At 49.0% G+C, this 21083-nt stretch overlaps 7 protein-coding genes across 7 annotated transcripts; 2 read left to right on the plus strand and 5 right to left on the minus strand.

The window, feature by feature from the left end:
- Positions 1-581: 581 nt before the first annotated feature.
- Positions 582-1717, minus strand: N7471_000641 (putative C2H2 finger domain protein; the record flags this gene model as incomplete). Its single annotated transcript, XM_057273362.1, has 4 exons — positions 582-1221; positions 1283-1362; positions 1417-1608; positions 1664-1717. 4 exons carry the CDS (start codon positions 1715-1717, stop codon positions 582-584), a joined length of 966 nt encoding a protein of 321 aa, XP_057141541.1.
- A 6751-nt stretch (positions 1718-8468) lies between these two features.
- N7471_000642 (sucrase/ferredoxin-like domain-containing protein) lies at positions 8469-9692 on the minus strand (the record flags this gene model as incomplete). Its single annotated transcript, XM_057273363.1, has 2 exons — positions 8469-9209; positions 9300-9692. 2 exons carry the CDS (start codon positions 9690-9692, stop codon positions 8469-8471), a joined length of 1134 nt encoding a protein of 377 aa, XP_057141542.1.
- Positions 9693-9936: 244 nt separating this feature from the next.
- On the minus strand, positions 9937-11187 carry N7471_000643 (DUF4129 domain-containing protein; the record flags this gene model as incomplete). The annotated part of the gene is made up of 1 exon (XM_057273364.1): positions 9937-11187. One exon carries the CDS (start codon positions 11185-11187, stop codon positions 9937-9939), a length of 1251 nt encoding a protein of 416 aa, XP_057141543.1.
- A 391-nt stretch (positions 11188-11578) lies between these two features.
- Positions 11579-12963, plus strand: N7471_000644 (3-keto-steroid reductase; the record flags this gene model as incomplete). The annotated part of the gene is made up of 2 exons (XM_057273365.1): positions 11579-11646; positions 11709-12963. The coding sequence occupies 2 exons, from the start codon at positions 11579-11581 to the stop codon at positions 12961-12963; spliced, it is 1323 nt and encodes a 440-aa protein (XP_057141544.1).
- Positions 12964-13047: 84 nt separating this feature from the next.
- On the minus strand, positions 13048-15068 carry N7471_000645 (mannose-1-phosphate guanyltransferase). Its single transcript, XM_057273366.1, has 4 exons — positions 14994-15068; positions 14900-14943; positions 13808-14831; positions 13048-13754 (listed from the first exon to the last, which is right to left on the minus strand). Exons 1-4 carry the CDS (start codon positions 14998-15000, stop codon positions 13735-13737), a joined length of 1095 nt encoding a protein of 364 aa, XP_057141545.1. The 5' UTR covers positions 15001-15068; the 3' UTR covers positions 13048-13734.
- A 600-nt stretch (positions 15069-15668) lies between these two features.
- N7471_000646 (uncharacterized protein) lies at positions 15669-16721 on the minus strand (the record flags this gene model as incomplete). The annotated part of the gene is made up of 1 exon (XM_057273367.1): positions 15669-16721. One exon carries the CDS (start codon positions 16719-16721, stop codon positions 15669-15671), a length of 1053 nt encoding a protein of 350 aa, XP_057141546.1.
- A 643-nt stretch (positions 16722-17364) lies between these two features.
- Positions 17365-19997, plus strand: N7471_000647 (i-AAA protease YME1; the record flags this gene model as incomplete). Its single annotated transcript, XM_057273368.1, has 5 exons — positions 17365-17394; positions 17458-17592; positions 17645-17759; positions 17817-19546; positions 19602-19997. The coding sequence occupies 5 exons, from the start codon at positions 17365-17367 to the stop codon at positions 19995-19997; spliced, it is 2406 nt and encodes an 801-aa protein (XP_057141547.1).
- Positions 19998-21083: the final 1086 nt, after the last annotated feature.

A 21083-nucleotide genomic window follows, 5' to 3' on the forward strand; every position in this document is an offset into this window, starting at 1 on the left:
GGCTGAGAAAAGACGGGTAAGTGAATATACGATGCAGAAAGGATTGTTGTTCAAAGGCTAGATCTTTGATGGAGCCAATGGGACTGGAGGTTCGATCGCAGTAATATTCCTGGGAAACACTAGCTTCTGCTGATATATCATGGGCAATATCGGAAGAAATGACCGTCTTGGTAAAGAAATTCTTCGGAATCTGATGGGTGAAAATAGACGACCAATACACGCAGAGATAGGGAATATAACAGAGAAATTAAAAGAAAAGAAAAAAGAAAGAAAAACGCTTCCCATGTTCAGGTATCAAGAAAAGATTCGCCAATGAGAAGGGAAACACCTTTGCCTCCGTTTAAAATGACAATATATAAAAGAATAACATAATATCGCGAGGGGGAATCCATAATAAAAGCGCCCAAAAACCTAGAAATGGAGCAGAGATAGGAAAGAGCCATTATAGAACCACAGACAAAAACAGATGCGAATTTCTGGTTTGCAATCCAAAAAAAGAAAAGGCATAGCCGGAGAAAGCAGGGAAGTCGTAACAGGCATTAAACACGCTTTGGATCCACAAATCTAGGTGTAATCTCCTCTTAGCCTACTCCAAGAAAGCCCCAGTCAGTCCCCTCCGCTTGGTTCAAGAGTCGGGAGCCGGGGGGTTTGTACGCATAGTTTGGGTGGTATGAAACCATCATTGGCTGTTCGGGTGGCAATTGATGGCCTTGAAAAGACGGGTGTTGGTATTGTTCTGGGAGGTAGTTGGTGCGCGGACTTGTATCGTAACGCTGTTGCATCATCTGTAGGTATTGTTGGTGCTGCTGTTGTTGCTGTTGCTGTTGTTGCTGTTGTTGCTGTTGTTGTTGCTGCTGTTGTTGTTGTTGCGGGTGCTGGTGTGGATGTACATGGTGTTGCGGGTGTGGCTGTTGAGCGTGTGACATGTTTACTGGCGAGGTTCCAGGTACATTCTGGGACACGATCGGAGGGGCAGCTTCGTGAACCGGCACGGTGCCCATCGGCACACTCTGGGGCGAGTAAAACTCATGACTTGGTGTCGCCGATTGCGCATAATAAGGTTGCTGGGCGAGCATGTACTGCTCACTCGGGACCGAGACAGATACGGGTGTTTGGTGGTAAGAGTGCTCGGAAGTCGCATCTTCTGAGGATGGTCGGGTCATGCTCCCTGGGGGGTGGGAGCGGTGCTGGTGTTTGGTGAGGGTGGTCTTGCGACAAAAACTGCAGTTTCAACAGGACAATTAGAATAGTGCTTCGACCATTTCCACCCCAAAGTACTTACCTCCGTTCGCATGTAGGCTCGTGGCATATATATGGCCGCTTGCCAGTGTGGATTCGGCGGTGGCGGGCCAGACTCGATGACTATAAGCGATAATCAGTAAATGCGCAACCATGCGAAATTAAAAAGGTCCTTACGTCTGAAAATGCCTTTTGACAGCCCTCATGGTCACAAACATGGGGCTTTTCGCCAGTGTGAGTCCTCGAGTGTACGGTCAAGGCACTGCGCTGAATAAAGCTCTTATTGCAGTCCTTTACAGTGCAATGATACGGCCGCTCATTGGTGTGGATGCGATAATGGCGGCAGAGATCCGACTTGCGATTGAAGGACTACAAATAACAGGTTAGGGGGATGAAAAAGAGTAGAAAGAGCTGAGGCACCCACCTTTCCACAATGCTCCCATGAGCAGTTAAAGTCGCGCCCACTGCCTGGAGCCATGATGCAAAGATCTGAGACCGCGAATAGCAGAAGATGAACTTGGAGGAAAGCCAGAAAATAGACAAAGGGGGAAAGAGGGGAAAGAAGGTAAGCGCATATGCGATCGCAGACGACCTTGAAATAATGGAGAAGAGGGGGGGGGGGAATAGATCCTGGTCAGGCTGGATGGGTAGCCGGGATGTTGCGAATCCAGAGCATAATATAAGAGGGGACGAAATGATATACGATAAAGATCAAAAGATAAAGAAGGGGGAGGGGGGGGAGCCTCAAGTATTAAAAAGAGTATTTAATGAGATTTAATAGGAAACCTTTGTGAAGGGGGAAAAAAACGGCGCGGATGAGACCATAGAAGAGCATATTAATATTTATATTTTTAGTTTTATTCTTTTTATGGGTATTTTTATTTTTTAGATATATATCTGTATTATTTTATAATATTATTATTATTTTCCATTCGAAGGTACCAGGTACCAGGCTCATTGTACTGATATATTCCAGGGATACTATATACTAACACACCTATCAGAGAGTAGCTTCTGAATAAAATATCACTGCCTATATCGACTATCCTAATTCTTTCCTTATTTCCTTATTTCCTTCTTCCCTAACCCTATTATACAAAGAAATATCGTTTCAATTTTTCCCAGTAGAAACAGTGTACCACATCGGAAAACCGTCTAATACTTGTGGAGGTAATTTATTTTTAGTTGTGGCATACTAAAACTTTCAAGGTTGACTGTTAACTCTTAACGGGATCCCTCTTAAAGGCTGAAATGAAAATCAACATGGTAAATTGCGATAGCCCATTGAAAAATAGAAACCCCCACATTACCAGCTTATTTACCAAATGCTCCACCTGGGCCCGAATGACAAGACATGCTAGACTGGACCGGGCATGGAATGGTACCGTATAGAATACCCTGTATATGACCGTATCTTGCAAAATAAACTTCCCAGTCTCTTGGCCCCCTTTAATAATCACAATCCAACTACACCTACTCGTTGAGGGTACTACTAAGCCTGAATCATGAGATGTATACTGTACACAGATAAAGTTTCAAGGTCTCTAAGGGGGTTGCCACGTCTTGCCAAGTAGTGCCAGAGAGATGGGCTTGTGTTAATTGTGTCAAGGATGATATCATATATAGTACGGGCGTACATACAACATAGTACCATTCTCGCCCGCAGGAAAAGCCATTCATGGGGGGGCGCTCGAGAAATCGTCCATTCAAAGACTCTGAAATAACGACTTTCACAACTAAATCAAACTAATTTCCCAAGGTTAGCTGCGGCCGAACTACTCCGATCTAGGTTTCCAAATGAGAGGGTAAGGTCACTAACGCTAAGAACGATCTTCTCCGGGAAGTAAACGGATTGGCAATGCAAAGCTCGACTAATTTCCCCTCAGGGTCTAGAAGTTCCCCATTAATATCCGCGTCTCCATAAACAAAAGGGGAAAGTCAAAAAACGAAAGAAATATGGTATACACCGTAAACCTGGAGTCAAGGAGAAAAAAAAAACTTAGAACACCAAGAAGCAAAGGGAGTTAATAGGGGAAAGAAAACGACAAAACTGCAAGGGATGACTTATGACGCGGCATCTGCACCCCGGGGGCTAACGGTGATAACTCGGATTGTTCTATCCCGAATGGATCAGGTACCCCAGCTCAGCTCTCCCGCTTGTCCACCCCGAACAGCACCAAGGCTTCGGGTCCCATTTCCTTAAGGTTGGTTCCCGTCTCTCCACTTGTTTTAAAATTGTATACCTTGAGGGAACGTTGCTCTTGATTACCAGGCGGGGGGGAATCTTGCTCACATTCACAATGGTCTCAAGTAATCTCAAGTCTGATAAACTTTTGCGATATACCATGCTATCCCTGGTAAATAGAGTGCCACATCCCCGATGAACAAGGGATTTCTTAGTCTCTTCACCGCACTCCCCGTATAGCGCATATCAATCATTATAATTGCTTTTTATCGACGTAGCTGGGTCGATCATTTGGCCTTCAGCAACACTCAAAGTCTGTTGTAGAACCAGAAACACAAATGGCCGTTACGGAGTACTTAGCTTACTTTCCACAGGCTCTGATAAATTCTGGTGGCAAAACCATATGCCTTAGGGATCAAACAGGTAGGCTTTCGCCTCATCACAAGGTGTATCGGGTAGCCTCGGTTGGCCCGGGATGTCTCGATTGCCAGTCGATAGGATCAACGGAGGTGTCGCAAAAAGCTTTGATCTTCTCGCAACAAACTATGCGGTGAGAATCACAGCCAAAATATGCCAGAGAGGGTTAGATCTCTTCTTTAGAAAGTACATAAGCTGAAACGCAAATAGAAGCTGAGGCTTTTTGGTGGTAAGTGGTAACTTCTACTGAACGTGGCAACCCACTTGCGGTCATCTTAACAGCGTCGATCTTCTCATCCTATAACCTTATTACGCCGGAGGAATGGCAGCAGCTTTGTGGCTTCCTTTTTTTCCCCTTCTCTCTTTTCGTGATCGACAAGCCCCGTTTACATAGTACAACCTTGGTACTCTGTATGGAGTACGGAGTACGCCGTAGAACTTTGCCTAATCGTGTATCGCAGATCTATTGCGGTTACCTGGTAGGCTGAGGGAAGTAGATCTCGTTCAGAGGACCAATAGTTCTGCACTCATGATATACCCGGATCGTGATGATGTACGCAGTGTACGAGGCAAGAGCATGTGTTGGTTGGAGGACCCACACAAATTCCCTGTTAGTGGCTATGGATGCATCCCGCCTCCGCCATTGAGGTAATCGAACAGGACGAAATAAACCAAATTTAAAATTATTGGAATTATTAGAATAAAAAACAGTAAGGAAGACGAATGTAGGTAAAATCTCCAAGAAAGGCTACTAGTACTGTATATTGTATAGTGTACAGATTGCACAGCCCATCATCATTTCCACCTGAAGGGTCCAGACTTGCAAGCACGTTCGTTTAGACACTACGAAACTTAGAAACCAAATCCCGTCAAGAGAGCGCCAAAGTCTCCGCCGATCAGCCCCTAAGAGATAAACTGCGACTATCGTTGGCCTCGCCCTAATCGGCTCCCAGATGCACGCTAGATGAAACGGTAATCGCTCGGCTAAAATATATGCCTACATGTATGTTGATCAGGTAACTAGTTACAGCACAGCATTCATGCTCTGCTTAAGGCAAGTCTGCATATTTACATATGACGATGCTGCGAAAGCAGGGCGCGACTGGTGAGCTTGACGCAGAGGCGAGAGAAAATCGAAAAACCGGTGTGCTTGCATGCGAAAAAGAAATGAGGCGTCAGTCAAATATACCCAAGAGCCTGGTCTTCGGATCCTTTGTTTTCTGTGCAGACTAGTTTTCTTTGTGGAGTGGATGACCTCCGGATAGGGATGGGCTCTTTTGGGGGCCGTATCATATTCGGATATTGAAAAGAAAGGTCCACCGTCTTGTTGGGAATAAGCAAAGTGCAGGAGAAAAGGAGTCAGAAGCCATTCAAAAGCTGTTTCGAAGCTGCATGAGTATCACGCAAGGACAATGGGTTTCGGGAAGGTTAGAGTTCGATGAGAGAATCTGTTTTTCAATTTTATTTTTTTTGTTTCTCCTTTTCTTTCTCCTCGGCTGTTGGTGAGATGATGATCTAAGAAGCTCTGACTACCCCGCATTTTGTTTCATCTTGGCGATTGAGGGATGATATGACGCTGTTGGAGAGCTCTCTGATTTGACCCCATGCAAGGCGTGGCCCCCTCTTGGGCTTGTGGCTAATCCACTAACAGTGTTGGTATTTGTAGGTAATGGGTTATATACGAGGGAAATGTAATGTCATTCATGTACCTTGTACGATGAGAATGAAAAGTGATTTACAGTGAGAGTTAATAAACAGATCGGAAATACCTAGGTATCTCTATGATGATCACCTATACCATGTGAAGTGCCGAAAAGCGACGAGGTATGTTGTACATAAAAATAATACACTGGGATAAATTTACCAGATATGAGCTTCAAAATAAATATCCTCCACATGTCGCGAAAAGCCACTAAATTAATCTCCGACGCGCGCATGGCGACGCACTAATGGGAGAAGCTCGTTGGGCTGCTACATATCCCCCACTTTGGAACAAAGTAAGCTAAGAAGCTAGGTGAGCTCTGTCTCGGCAATATGGCTATAGACTCCGCGAGCTTTTTTCACCAAAGAAAGACGGTATGAACGTGATCAGGTTTTCTCTGTTTAGTTGTATACGAGGAACAGTCGATGATCTATGATAACCTCCCCGCAGTAGAATCAGCAGACCGGAAATAAATTTCTCGAATTTCTGGGTCATTCCCCGCCATATTGCGTTCTCTCGCTCTGGTTGCGCGAATGTCGAATGTCGGTCAACACTCGGGGTTTGCTATCCTATCAGCGCTAAATGATAACCTACCGGCCAGGATCTTGGGACTAAGTGAACAGCCACCAATTGACCCCCTTGCAGATATTTTGACTCCAGTTTCGAAGTTAGAAACCGCCAAATGTTGGTTCTGAAGACCAACAGCGCGAGTCAGGAAGAAGAGAAGAATGTGATCAAATCATCAAGAAAACTTACCGCAAGCCCCTATCACAGCTGACAGCAAAGTTAGAAATTTAGTACCCCGTACGCCTCTTTACTGAAAACCCGGGGTGCTCCTGCCCTAAAAGACATCATCTCCGAGCTCCTATCTATCTAGTAGCACGAATGTGTAAATATAGAAGAAGCTATCGGATAGAAAATGACGTGTTGTGGCTAATTTCTTCCCCCGCAAAAAAATATAGTATGTACAAAATTCCCGCATCCGCCATTTTCCCGACTTCTGTGCAAGGGGGCGCGTTGATAAAAGCAACACGGGAGAGCATCGGCTCCTCTATTCTGTGCAATCACCGTCTCATGTTACTTTCAAACAAGCCCGGTGGATCCCAGAGAAGGACGAGAACCCGACGGCTGAGGGATAGCGGCTGGTGGGCTTGGCTTCTTTCTACAGCTGCATCATCCCCTTGCCAGTCATCTGATGTACGTTGTAAAACGGCATCTTCTTAATCGAGGGGAAACTTCCTCATTTCGCGGGCATGACGTTTTCTATGGGCATGGCGTGGATTTCTTTGTAGGGCCGTCTCGGCCGTCGGGTACGCATGCACGCCTTGCTGCAACTAACGTGGTGGTATGGAGCACATTCAATAGCGTGGCTTTATATCCTCCTTACCTGGAATGTGGATGTGCATTTCCTTGGTTTGAGATACAGTGTTGTGGATGCAATTGGGTTATGGTACAATATCGTAGAGAATGAAATGGCCTAACGTCCGGACGAGGGGCATACTACTGCAACAGTATGTAGGTGGTTTATCAGACGGGTTGTATACCCAAAACCCACATATACACTCGTCCGAGTAAAATTGAGCACGCCCCTGAGCGGTCCTACGGGTCCCACGGGTGTCCACCTGGGCACGGTCCAGGTGTAGGTTAGATAAGCATATTGGCTCGCCCGGACGCAAGGCTGGGCGGGCCGGGGCCCGACCAGGTCGGGACTGTCCCGAGGTCAGCACCCGGTCAGCACCCGATGCCCACCTGGGCAGGTGGACCTTCCCACGAAGCCCCGGAGCTTCTTGCCCATCTGGGCAGGTGCGCTGAGCAACCTCAGTTTTATCTGCACGGTCGAGAGGAACATCCTAGGTTGCAATATTCTCTACTCCGTACTCCGTACTCCGTAGTGAGCTTCAATATAGATGGGATTACAAACGCTGACCTTGCAGTTAACTCTGGCTTGCACATTTGGAGCGCATGAAAAGCAGTTCTATATATGGCCACCTAGATTGCTTGTCGACGTTAGTATATGTTCTATTAGTTGGAAGCGTAGGTATGGTCGTAGTCGAACGGTACGATGTCCATATCAAACGATATTTGAAGTCAAATATACTTGATAAAGAGCAAGAGAAGGTAGTAACCGTACAGTTAGTATTATGCTCAAGGATTTGGTGATATTTCTATGACAGTGAGCTACGGGAAGTGAAGTAAGAGATCAAAAGAAATGATCATCATGTTTAGCAGCCTATTCATTGTGTATAGAGAACAATAAGCTTAAGAGTTGCATCTACTTTGACCCAGATAATATCCATTGAATCGTTCAACTATCTTGGGTAACATTGACACCAATTCTCACTCAAAATCTTTATGAATTCGAACCTGAAAAGGCTCCTGTTTGTAGGAGTGGTCACCTGCGGCTGTTAATGCGGCTGGGGATACTACATGTACAGCATAAACAAGCTGTAGAGTGTGTGCTGAGTGGAAGCTGCATTTAAGCCAACTCTTGCATTGTAAACTCGATATATACAGCATTTGAACGCATTCCCTGGTACTTCAAATTCACGAGGGCTGACACTGGGGGGCTCAACAGCTGGACCGCCTACAAAGCCTGAGAATTCCAATCTTGGAACGTTATTGCCACCTCTGCCTCTCAATTGGTGTGAGCACTGTTTTCTCAAATTCCATGAAATTTTGTAGAACCATCAGATAATAAATAATGAATATATCCTTGGAATACAGAGCCCTAGAAGATATAGCTGTTGGCATTATGCGCATGTACAGATCTGACTTGGGGGCAGTACTACATATAGAGCACTATAAGCACAAATGAGATACATCAGGCAATCCAACATCAGCCCAGAATAGTAATATGTCCGTGAGATACCTTACTATATCCACTATACCAACACCAAAATCCCAACCAACCAACCCAACTCCAACTTACCAACTCGTCAGCCCGCGCTCACGATCAAACCCAGCTCGCAACTGCTGCCCAGACTTGAGCAACTTTCCCTGCAAAACAGTATACCGAATAATATTCTCACATTCCTCCGGCCGTACACGCGCCAACCAGATTCCCTGCGCGGCACCCTCATCCTCGACCCGCCTCTCCCCATCCGCAGGAGCACCACGCTTGTACCAATTGAAGTCCCGACGGCGGTACACAATCACATTGGCAGAGTACTTGTGCCCACCAACATGGCTAATGAAGTAGATACCCACACCGCCAGGCCGTTGGTCGTCCATGTCGCGGTACAGACCGAGCGGGCGCAGGTGGCGCTCGAACTCGCGGCGGAGCAGGGGTGCGGATTGCCCGCAGCGTGCGTCACGCGTCCGCTGCGAGCAGAGTAGAATTACTGCTGCGTGCGGGCAGGGGTGGGACCTGAGGGATGTGGTGATTGATGTTGTGGATGGGTGTGGGAGGTCTTGTGATTGCGTGGTTTCTTGGTCTTGGTTTGCTTCTGTTGGTTTATCCGGAGGGGGTGGGATCGCGCCTAGTGGCGTTGTTGTTGTCAGAGACTTGTTGACGAAGTTCTCGATCAGATCTGGGACAAGTTGTGGGGTGACGTGCTCGACGACGGTGAAGCTCGGCAGCAGGAGGACGTTTGTTGGCTGTTTGCCAGCGTCGGCCATGTGGTATTCGTCCGGGACGGGCATGTTTGATGCTGAAAGTTTCAGTCGCTTTGAGAAGGTCGTTGTTAGCTTCTCTGGTTGTGCATTGGTTTTGGTGCATTTGTAGGTATAGAGGGATGGTGGTGGATATTGTCATACCCCGTTGCTCGGTTCCAGTCCTCCCTTCTCAATGGCTTCCATGACGCTCCCTTTCTCGTCTGCCACATCTCTCACCCAATCTGACTTGCCCGTTGCGACGAGCATATGCGTCGCCCATCCATTGACTTGTCCATATAGTTCGTCTTGGTGATCGATATCGAATTTTGCGGGGTATTTGATTGTGCATGTCGCACAGTCGTGCAAGCAGTCTTCGCCGTCTACTGCTGGATCGACATTTTTGAAGAGCTTATCGCTCGACGAGATTGTTTTAAACCCCTCTGCAGCGAGGGCACTGTCGCCCACAGCGTCGGTGGTGATGTCGGTCTTGGAGGAGGCAGCAGAGACGTTGGAGGAGCTAAAAAGGGAGGAAGTCCCTCGGCGAAAGAGATGCATTGTTACAGAATAGGGATATATGCTTCAACGGTGCGAGAAAGGAAAAAAACCTGCCAGTTTGCCTCGTTTTCTGATGACGCGTCGTCAAATGATAAATTGATCTTATCAATCATTTTGCAGGTTTGCCAAGCACTCGGAATGTTTTCCGCCTGACTAAGACCACCCCCACTTCTAAGGTTGGCGCAATTGGGTGTCCAAATGGCGTTGCTCTATAAGTAATATACAGGGTATCAATGGAATATTATCACTGCCTACGTCCAGCGTAGTCAATTGTATACGGCAAATCTGTCGGATCTCGTGGCTGCGTCAAGCGAATGACACTCCCTCCCGAACTACCAGAATGGCCCGATGCCACGCGTCGTAGAGACCTCGTAGAAGGTGTGCGAAAAGGGCTTCGTGTCGCGTAGGATCCACTGTCTGTTGACAGTCCCGAGGCGGGGCTCTGAATTGCGGGCGCAGTGTCATACCCGGACTGGGTCTCCCAGGTAGACGCATTCGATGGGCGAAGGCTGTTGGTACTCCGCCTGGATCCAAGAGCCCCGTCGTAACCATAAGTCCCCACTGTGTCTGTTTCTCCCTCTTCATCTGAGGGCCCGATGCCAGATTCGCTATAGGCTCGTCGGTAGCTTGCGCTGTCGCGAATTTCATCCAGGATCGGTGGCGCAAGGGATGTCATCCCTCTCAGGATCTCCGCGAAGAGATGCATCAGGTCGCGGAATTCCGTCTCGTGTAGTTCGTGCGGCGAGAACCGGGCTCGTTCGTACAGCGCAAGGAAATCCGCACCGAGTTCTGGTGGATAGATAGCTCCGAGGGACGTCAGATGGCGGATATATTCTCTCAGACCCATTGATGCAGGACGTTGTAGTACTTCCACCACGCGTGTATCCGGGAGAGACTGTGTTGTAAGGTCGCCTACCGGATCGAAGTGGTAGATGGGCGCAGGCGACAATGAATCGACAGGGGCAAGGGATACAGCTTTGGCTTCAATCAAGCTGGGAAGCTCCTGTATGACCGTGCGATATGGTAGATTCGGTAGGTCTGGCGAATCAGGCGAAGACCAGCCGGGGTGCTCGACTTGGCCCCATGGGGGTCGTTCGGGGTCAATGAGAAGCGGTTTGTATTTTTGGAAGTTGTCTTCGTCGGTGGAGATGTCGCGCGGGCGGGCTTGATACGCGATGACGGCGCTGCGGACGAGACCTTCCTTCACCAGTCGCCTAACGCTCTTGTTCACATCTTCCTTTTCCACGGGGATCCAGGCTTTGGGTATGCCGGTGAGTGCAATCCGATTCGTGTAGATGCGTGTGGCATAGATGAGGGCTGCAATTATAAAAGTTATCACATATGCGCCGACAATGAAAAACACGTTGGTGAATCGATTCGTCTCGTAGCATTGGTAGATGGCGTCCGCTGGTGTGAGGATGATGAGGCAGAAGAGGATGAGGGCGAAGAAGAAGAATCCGGTTGTGTTGAGAAACCGCTCAAATATGACTGCCATGACTTCCCGTGTGCCGACTACACGACATTTGGGTGATATTTAGTAAATCTCAGCCATGAAGCGTGAGGAGCGGAGCGAGTATGACGGGGAACAACTTTACAAGGAACATCCACGATTCCGATAAGGATAAGATTTAAAGTTGAGCACGTGATCTGCATGTGCACTTTCCCCGTTCGGTGGATTTTCAACAACAAACCTCGCCAGTGCTCACTTCCGGGGGATTCGTTTCGTTTCACATGCAGCAGATTGTTGTACATCTTTTTCGTTTCGACAACAAGCAACAACCTCCCCAGCCCAAGACTGCTTCAATTGCAGGACATCTTATTGCATAACCCCTATCTCCGATATCAAAAAAAGTGCCGAGTCAACAAACTCACTGGAGCAACAAGCCATGGATCAGGTCAAGCCCGCTTGTGGGCAGCAAAATATGTTGCATATCTTGGTGACAGGAGCCAACAGGTACAACCCTCTCAATGGACCTATTTAGCTCAATTTCCTATACTAACTTGGACCATCCGCAGCGGTCTCGGATTCTCTATTTGCTGCCGCCTTGCCGACGAGTTCCTCTCCTCCCACCCAGAATCCGAATCTCTCACCATAATATTCACAACTCGAAGCGCGTGCAAAGCCCAAGACACAATCCGCAGACTAGAAGCTCACCTACAATCAACCTCCCCCTCCGCATCCGCCGCAGCACGCGTTCACTTCGTCTCAGAGAGCGTCGACCTAGGCGATCTGCGTTCAGTGCGCGAACTTTCCCGCAAACTAGTCCACACCCTCCCCAGACTCGACTCAATTGTCCTCAATGCTGGGCTGGGCGGCTGGTCCGGCATCAATTGGCCCAGGGCCATTTGGGACGTATGCACAGATCTCCTCCATGCGGTGACCTGGCCGTCCTACAAGCTCGCGCCGACGGGCGTGTTAACAGGCAAGCAAACAAAGACGGAAGAAGAACCCGCACTCGGAGCAGTCTTTTGTGCAAATGTCTTCGGGCACTACATGCTGGCGCACAACGTAGCTCCGCTGCTGAAGCGGGCGCGCACGAACGGGCCCGGCCGTGTGGTCTGGGTTTCCAGCCTCGAGGCGACTTGGGACTTTTTCAAGGTCGATGATATCCAGGGTTTGCGCACTGATGCGCCGTATGAGTCTTCCAAGGCTCTAACTGATATCCTCGCACTGACTTCCAATCTACCGAGTACCGCCCCCTGGGCGGTCGATAGCTTCTTGCAGTCTGAGACGGAGCTTGACACCCATGCTATCCATACAGATGCCCCCGACGCGACCCCGCGCACGTATCTCTCTCACCCTGGTATCTGTGCCACATCGATCATCCCGCTTATTCTTCCCCTTGCGTGGGCGATGATTGCTGCTTTCTGGGCTGCGAGGATGCTGGGTTCGCCTTGGCATCCATTGTCTACTTACCTCGGCGCTTGTGCCCCTGTGTTCCTCGCGCTGGCATCACAGGCTGACGTGGAAGCTGCTGAAGAGCCTTACTACCGGGCCGGTGGTGGTAGAGCGAAATGGGGTTCCTCTTGCGGGCGTCGTGGAATTGAAAGTGCGGTTTCTACTGAGGTCGACGGCTGGGGACATGGAGGTGTTGTGGGCACGCCTGTTGTTGAGGCTGATCGACTCCGTCGTCGTAAGCGCGGCGCGGAAGATCTTACCAAGGAAAAGCGGGAAGAGTTCGAGGAACTTGGACGCCAGTGCTGGAAGCAGATGGAAGAGTTGAGAATTCAATGGGATGAGATCCTGGATCAAGCTGAGGCTCGTTCCTAGAGACGGTCTGGAAACGAAAAAATGACTTTGCCAAAGACTCACATATGCTTATCTTAATCTATCCCTCGGTTTCCTGCTGCTTGACTGATTCGAAGCAGAACGCCTTCAATGACTGTATGTATGTATCCCCAAATCTGTATGTAATATTCTGTCTACGATACTTCTACAAAAATACCTGATATGAAATATCTGAAGAAATCGTGTTAAGACCAACTAAACTTGCATCTTTTTTTTTGCGAATTTCGCCTCCCATTATTTACATCAACAGAACCAGCCCCACGCCCATGTTCTCATTAAAACGGATATGGCATGATTCCCTTGCCCACCAATTGCCAGAAGACCAGCAGTGATAAAAAGAAAAATTGAAAAAATGGAATGAAAACAGGTGGCCAACCGCAAAGGAGCGGGGATGTAGTGACGAAACCCTCAATATGAAGCACTAAAATGGGGGATAACTTGAAGGATGAACGTAGAAAAACAAGACTAAAAGGGGTTATTTCTTGCAAAACAGCCGAAATCGCACGCTTTCACCATCTAGGTTTCTGAGTGCATTGATCATCGGACGAAAGGAAGGAAGTTGAGAGGGTGATAAACCGTCACGGAAGAAAAGGCACGCCGGCAACAGAAGAGAAGACAGAAGACAACGCAGTAAACGACTCCGGTTCTATGCATCGAGGGCGGACTGGAGGGTGGTATCGGCACGAGAGTTGAAGGGAGGTATTTCAAAAGGCATAGCGACGTGAAGGAAGAGGGGGGGAGTAGGAACGAGGATTACATGATGATCGCGGGAACTGTATAAGCGATTAGTATAGGTTTGTGGTGATCGGTAGAAACTAAGACTTACCATCAATGTTCTGCTTGATGCTCTTGTGGGGCAGAATGGAGCCACCGTTGACATAAATCTCGTCGCCGATGGTAACGTCGTCTCCGAGGACAGTGACATTCTCCAGACGCGCCCAGCGGCCAACAGAGCTGTTCCAGCCAACAATGGTGGACTTGATCCAAGCGTGGTCCTTGACCTTGCAGTTCTCCATCACGACGCAGCGCTGAAGACGGACACCGTCGCCAATGACAACGTTGGGACCAATAACCACATTGGGACCAATACGGCAGTTCTTGCCGATCTTGGCGGAGGGGTCAACCATGACATTTCCGCCGTGAACGTAGGACTCTGTGTGAGGGGCAAGCATATGGGGTTTGCGCTTGGCCAGGGAAGTCAGGTACAGACAAGTACCAGTGAGGAAATCCTTGGGTTGACCGACATCCATCCAGAAGCCCTCGAGATCGTAGGAGTGGAGCTGGCCCTCCTTACAGATGGCGGGGAAGGTCTCCTGTTCGATGGAGGTCGGGCGGAGCTCGATGCGCTTTAGAACACTGGGGTTCAGAATGTAGATACCAGCGTTGATACGGTTGCCAACGAATTCGACGGGTTTCTCGACGAAGCGGTCGATGCGGGAGGCATGGTTGGGCTTGTGGACGACGACACCGTACTTGGAGGGCTCGTCCACCTTGGTGACGACAATGGTACCCTCATCACCGTGGCTCCTGTGGAAGTCGGCAAGCTGCTTGAAGGGGTAGTCGCAAATAACATCCGAGTTGAGCACAAAGAAAGGCGAGTCATCCTTGCCCAGGATCTCCTCCGCCAGCTTGAGCGGGCCAGCCGTGCCCAGCGGTTCGGACTCGACGGAGAACTCAATGTTGACTCCGTATTCCTCCTCGTACTTCTTGAGAGCCGCGACCATCACATCCGGGCGGTAGTTGACGGCAAGAACGATATCAGTAACACCCGCAGCGGCCAAGCTCTCGACCTGGTGCAAGATCATGGGCCGGTTTCCGAACTCCACCAAGGGCTTGGGGAGGGTGAGGGTCTAGAACAATTGAGTATTAGCATTGCCAAGTAGAGAATAGGACAGAGAAAAATAAAAGGGATATTTACCAGAGGACGCAGACGGGTTCCGAACCCTCCAACAAGAATGAGAGCTGTAGAGGGGTTAGCGGGGACAAGTGGAAGCATTGATTATACAACATACCCTTCATGATGAATTGAAATTGAGGGAAAATTAGGAAAAAAAATTAGGAATAGAGCAGAGAAGGCTAGGAGAAGCAAAAGGAGAGAGAGACTCTCTGTTATTTAGGGAACACCTGGCCGTTGATGGATTTATTTTCGTCCAAGTGGGGGCACGTGAGTGGCGGTGATTGGAGGGCCTCTGTTTGCGGGAAAAAGGGGGCCATATACTTCAACTTCAGTTGGAAGCTCTTCATAGCTGTTTTGGGCAGTATTTTAGATTGATTCACTTCACTTGATATGAATGAATGCACATTCTTTCATATACATTCCAAAAAAACTCGACAGCTCTGACGCGTGCATGAAGTCTCCGGTCTCCTGAGGTCTTACTAGCTCAGCCATCCCCGGCCAATATATCCAATGCTATTGCATGGTTTCTACCGGGGTAATGCAGATGACACCCGCGAAAGTAAACCTCAATTTCCTATGGTCATGAGATGTCGCCCCTGAAACTTACGTGATGGGGGGTGATTTATGGTGGGGGGGTCATTCCCTATTCCCTGTTCCCCCTCTCCCGTCTCAAATACAATTTGCCATTAGGTTTGGAGTACGGAGCACATAGTATGTTGTACATGAAGATATCTATCAAGCTGATATTTTAACTATATAAAGTATCAAACCATAAAAGCAATTAACTGACCTACTGCGTATCCGGAGGCAGTCCACGTGGATGCGACATTCCAACCGAATCCGTCACAAACTGGAGCATCCAATTTCGTACTCGGCGAGCCTTAAGGACCGGCTGATCATCGTGGGGGCTACCTTCTTGGATTCTGCCCTGGTAAAATCCAACTGCATCCGTCACATCCACCGGTTTTCGATGTAACAGCTCGACTGTAGTCATCCCTCGGCGCAGACTCTGTCCGTACACTCGATCTTGGAATGTACTGAGCCCGACGGTTCGGAGCAAAACGATGTCGCGGGGTCGAAGTGACGCCAGCGATCGACCCAGGCGATCCGCTTCGTTGTTCTTGGCAGCCGTCGGCTTCTCTGGCTTGAGCCAAAAATTGACTCCAAACCCAGCCCTTGTCTCGTCTCCAACGACGAGCTCGATAAGATCCAATTCGGTTTTCCATTGTCGTGTTACTATCCGACGTGGGGGGTGAACTGCCAGCACCCCAACAATCATATTCACCGTCATCGTTTGCGGTACGATGGACTGGATGTACCTGGCAGTGGGAAGGTCTTGCAAATTGCTGAGGGGTCCAGGGATATGGAGGATACGAGGTGACCTCGGGGCATCTGGTTTATCCAACGCCGTAGAGCTAGCCAACACGCTGTCCTCGCCCAAACTGCTGTCCTGCGTGGAATCTGCTACGTACACATCTGAGTCAGCTACCTCGGAGGTCTCGTGGATGGCAAAAGAATGGTCGTAGAATTGAATAATCGAATCTTCTGAATGTCCTTGTGGCGCATCTGTCGCGACAGCCAGCTGATGCGAGATGAAAAAGGCCGGATCCTCATAGTGTTGAAAAGAGTCATAATTGTCACCAAGCTTATCGACTGATGGTGACCGTAACACTCTCCATCTTACAGGTGGTTGATCCAGGGATAGCTGTTGTTCTGGGCTCTTCGTATTCTCGTGAAAGGGAGGTATGGCCGTGTTGAGAAGCTCATCTGTATCCCAGTCCAGACTTGCTGGCAACGGAGCCCCTACCAAGAAGATATTTTTTCGAGACATACCAGTCTGCATTGGAGGGCAGAATAGTAGGTCAAGGGGAGCTCTTGTCCTTGAGAAAGAGCGTAGGCCGGAAGGTCCCTGAAGCCATTGAGCAAGAGGTGTTCACAGGGCAATTTTTAAGAGCGTCAAGAAGGTGAATGAAGTTCAAATGACCGTGGACGTCAAGACGTTGAAATTCGTAAAGATCAGGGCGCGAACCATGGGCAGCTTCTGCCAACATCACTGTTGACAACAGCTGTACCTGGCCCTTCTCAGCTACTATGTAATCCGTGTGCTACCAATTTGCTCCGCCAAATCACCCATACATGATTAAATCATACGACATTTTTTACTAAAATGTCTTCTTCGTTCCTTCATCGGAGCTGATGAGAGTTATTGACACTATAAAAAGCCTCCGGATATATCGTGCACGTGCCATTTAGAATCACGTGGTATTATACGGTCGCCCATTCGGACACAAGTGGCCGTCGCCATTCGCCGCATCAAAGCGGAGCACACTATCGCCTTCCTCTCTATCTTCATTCTTGCGTCAGCGATGTCAGTCTCTTCAACTCGGGTTTAACAGATTAAATTTTACCTTCGGTTGTAAATTCAACCAAGAGGAGCACACGCCCATCCTCGCACCCGGCCGAGTGCCGCTGTATATCGGACAGTCATGGCCTTCCAAGTCCCGATCCCCATGCCTGTGAGTACCACTTCGCGATTTCTCATCCAGATCTCACAACTGACGCAAGCAACCTGCTACTAGAATGTTGCTGCCGTGACATCGGATCTCTGGCCTTCAATGTATAACGTCCTGTCCGCTCCCTGGAAGCAGACAGGGCGAACGACGACGACCAATGTCAGCGAGTCTCTCCAGCCCAGCCGACAAGAAAATGAAACAGTATGGCATAACCTATCATCCACTTGGCGTCACTCTATGCTGATAGATACAGGTCTCTCAACGCGCGACCTTACCTGGATACCTAGAGGGAGTTTCCATTGCAGCCCTACGAGCGGAGATCGTCAGCCGGCCTTCGCAACAAACGTGGTCGTCATTGCTGAACCGAAGTATGTTTTGGCTTGAGCAAATTTCATTGATGAATCATGTCTAACCATCGATAACAGACAACGCATTTCGGTCCATCTCATCTTTTACGCCAGTCCGCCATGCTATCCCCGGTGCTCGTTCTTACTCAACCCTAACTCCATTCCGCCTTAACTCCCTACGCACGGCCCCGAAGGTCAATGGTCTTTCGAAGATACAACAGCAACGGTTCTTGTTCGGGGGATCCTGGCATCATGTACTTGCTCAGAAGGAGAAGGTCGCCAACAAGAGCCCGAACAACGCAGATGCTCAAAATGCTCTATATTCGGCTCTTTTGCGTGCCAAAATGCCGGGTATTGTTATCGAACGACACCGGAGCGGTTATTTTGCAGGCGATCTCACAACTGAAGCATTAGTCCAACAGGCCCAGGCAAGCGTCGGTGGCACTGACGCTGGAGCTGGAGCTGGAGCTGGCACTTTCGCTGGGTCAAACCACAATCTGAGCCATGAACAGCTCCAGGCAGTGGGCCAAGCGGTCGCTGCCCGGGCTACTGGCAGTCAAATCGGAATGGGAAAACAAAACGGTACCGGTGCTAAGGACGCTCCTCTTTACGTTGTGGTCGACGAGTCTCTCGGAAGCACAGTGTTCCGCTGGGTCAAATTCTTGCTCATTTTCGGCTTTTTCACATATATCTCTCTGGTCACGGTCACTATCTTGGTTGAAACCACTGGCGTTCTGAAGAACGTTCGAGGTGCGCAGGACAAGGAAGCTCAGCCTGAACAGCAAACCGCTCGCTTCACTGATGTGCATGGCTGTGACGAGGCTAAAGATGAGCTGCAGGAGCTGGTGGAATTCCTTCTCAACCCAGATCGTTTCTCTTCCCTAGGCGGTAAGCTGCCCAAGGGTGTTCTTTTGGTCGGTCCTCCCGGTACTGGTAAGACTTTGCTTGCGCGTGCTGTTGCTGGCGAAGCGGGTGTCCCATTCTTCTACATGTCTGGATCTGAATTCGATGAGGTATACGTTGGTGTTGGTGCCAAGCGTGTTCGTGATTTGTTCGCTCAGGCCCGTGGCAAGGCTCCGGCTATCATTTTCATCGATGAGCTGGATGCGATAGGTGGAAAGCGAAACGAGCGCGATGCTGCTTATGTCAAGCAGACGCTCAACCAGTTGCTCACGGAGCTCGACGGATTCTCCCAGACTAGTGGTGTCATCATCATTGCTGCTACCAATTACCCTCAACTGCTGGACAAGGCACTCACTCGACCTGGTCGGTTCGATCGTAGGGTCGTTGTGGACCTACCTGATGTTCGCGGCCGAATGGACATCTTGAGACATCACATGAAGGAAATCCAGTTCGGTACTGATGTTGACATCGGAGTCATTGCACGAGGCACTCCCGGCTTCTCCGGTGCTGATCTGGAGAACTTGGTCAACCAAGCTGCAGTCCATGCCAGCCGTGACCGCAAGGCTAATGTTGGCCCGTTCGACTTCGATTGGGCCAAGGATAAGATTATGATGGGCGCCGAGGCTCGCAGTCGCATCATCCAAGACAAGGACAAGCTCTTGACTGCCTACCACGAGGCTGGTCATGCCCTTGTTGCACACTTCTCTCCTTCCTCCACTCCGCTGTACAAGATCACCATTGTTCCCCGTGGTATGGCCCTTGGTATCACCCACTTCCTGCCGGAGATGGATACTGTTTCAAGGAACTACACCGAATACTTGGCAGACATCGCCGTCTCCATGGGTGGCAAGGCTGCTGAAGAGCTAGTTTTCGGCCACGACAATGTCACTAGTGGTATCTCAGCTGTAAGTCTTACTGGTTGTCTTTTTGTTCTTTTCTCAATACTAACAGTCTCTCTAGGATATTCAAAGTGCCACCGAGACGGCCTTCACGCTGATCACCCGGTTCGGATATTCCAAGAAACTTGGCAACGTCGACTTGTCTACAAACTACGATAGCCTATCATCGGAAACCAAGCAAGAGATCGAGGGTGAAGTGCGCCGGCTTGTAGAGGAGGCCCGTGACCGAGCAACCAACATTCTGACCGAAAAGCGCGACGAACTCGAGCTCTTGACTAAGGCGCTCATCGAATACGAGACACTCACAAAGGATGAGATGGAGCAAGTGCTGAAGGGCGAGAAGATCAAGAAGCTTAAGTCTTCCCCTAGTGCGCCGCTGAAGCTTCCCGAAGCTTTGCAGTCGACCAATCTCAACCCGTCTGCAGCAGCAGGAACAGCACCCACGGTCAATGAATAAGTTCATCTCCACACAACTCTGTAATCTCCCCTTTTCATTTCCATGTCTTGCTGGCTCTACAAACACCCACCCTGTTCTTCATCTTCATTGTGCATCCCCCAATCATTCGGGCGTCTATTGAAAATACCATATTTCCTTGGTTCTCTCTCTACTACATCATGTCTCAGATCTTCGCTTGTTGACTGTGGTTATCGACTCGCCGCTTTTTTGCCTGCGTAATACCATTGAAACTTGAATTGATCTCTGTACATATTCCCTGTGCTTTGTATTTGTACGTGTATGTCACAATCTATCTTGATCAAATCATTTGTTGCCAACGTAACAGGCAATGATCCCCCATCATCAAGACTTCTCATCTCCGCACCTCATGCCAAACCTAAGGCAGTAGATCCAAATATAGCAACAACCCCAAACCCTAAAATCAAACCAAGTCCGGCTCCGCGGGGATCATGACTTCACCGGCGCATCACCGCTACCCACCTGGGCAGGCACTAAATAATCACGCCAACCGTGATTGAGCTTCTCCACTGTCATGATGTCATGGAATGTTTGTTCGGTATGGCTGCTTGGAGAAATATGTGATGAATACAGGATTTTGGAGAGCCCTGGAGATGACATGGGATGGGGGATGTTGTAATAGGGTTAGAGTTGGGGGAAGTATCCATGGGGGTTTCATATTTAGTGATTTTGATATTCAGTGTTTTTTTGGATTTTGCGCCAGCGCACAGAGTACCTTGCACTGTTGAGATGTAGAGATGATATATTTAGAATTTTTTTTCCTTCATTTCCTCACGAACGGGTTGTATATACACAAGTGCTAAGTCGAGCTCGATCCAGGAGAGGAAGCAAGCCAACAGCAAAAAAAAAAAAAAGGAAATCCCCAGCTCTTCTTCTGAACGACTCCCGTCATAACGGTCATGATGAAGGGGGACATGGGCGTTGGCGGACAACGCCTATTAGGACGGACTTTCTAGTCGGTGGAAATTCTCTAAATATGTATAAATGGAAACGCGAGGTGTCCAAATGTCCCCCCTGAAAAAAAAAACAATCCGGGTATCTCCGAGAGAGAATATGTGCGATATCCGG

The sequence above is a fragment of the Penicillium samsonianum genome (genome assembly GCF_028829775.1).
Source record: "Penicillium samsonianum strain IBT 33392 chromosome Unknown utg000001l_segment0_segment0, whole genome shotgun sequence".
In the NCBI taxonomy this organism is placed as follows: Eukaryota; Fungi; Ascomycota; class Eurotiomycetes; order Eurotiales; family Aspergillaceae; genus Penicillium; species Penicillium samsonianum.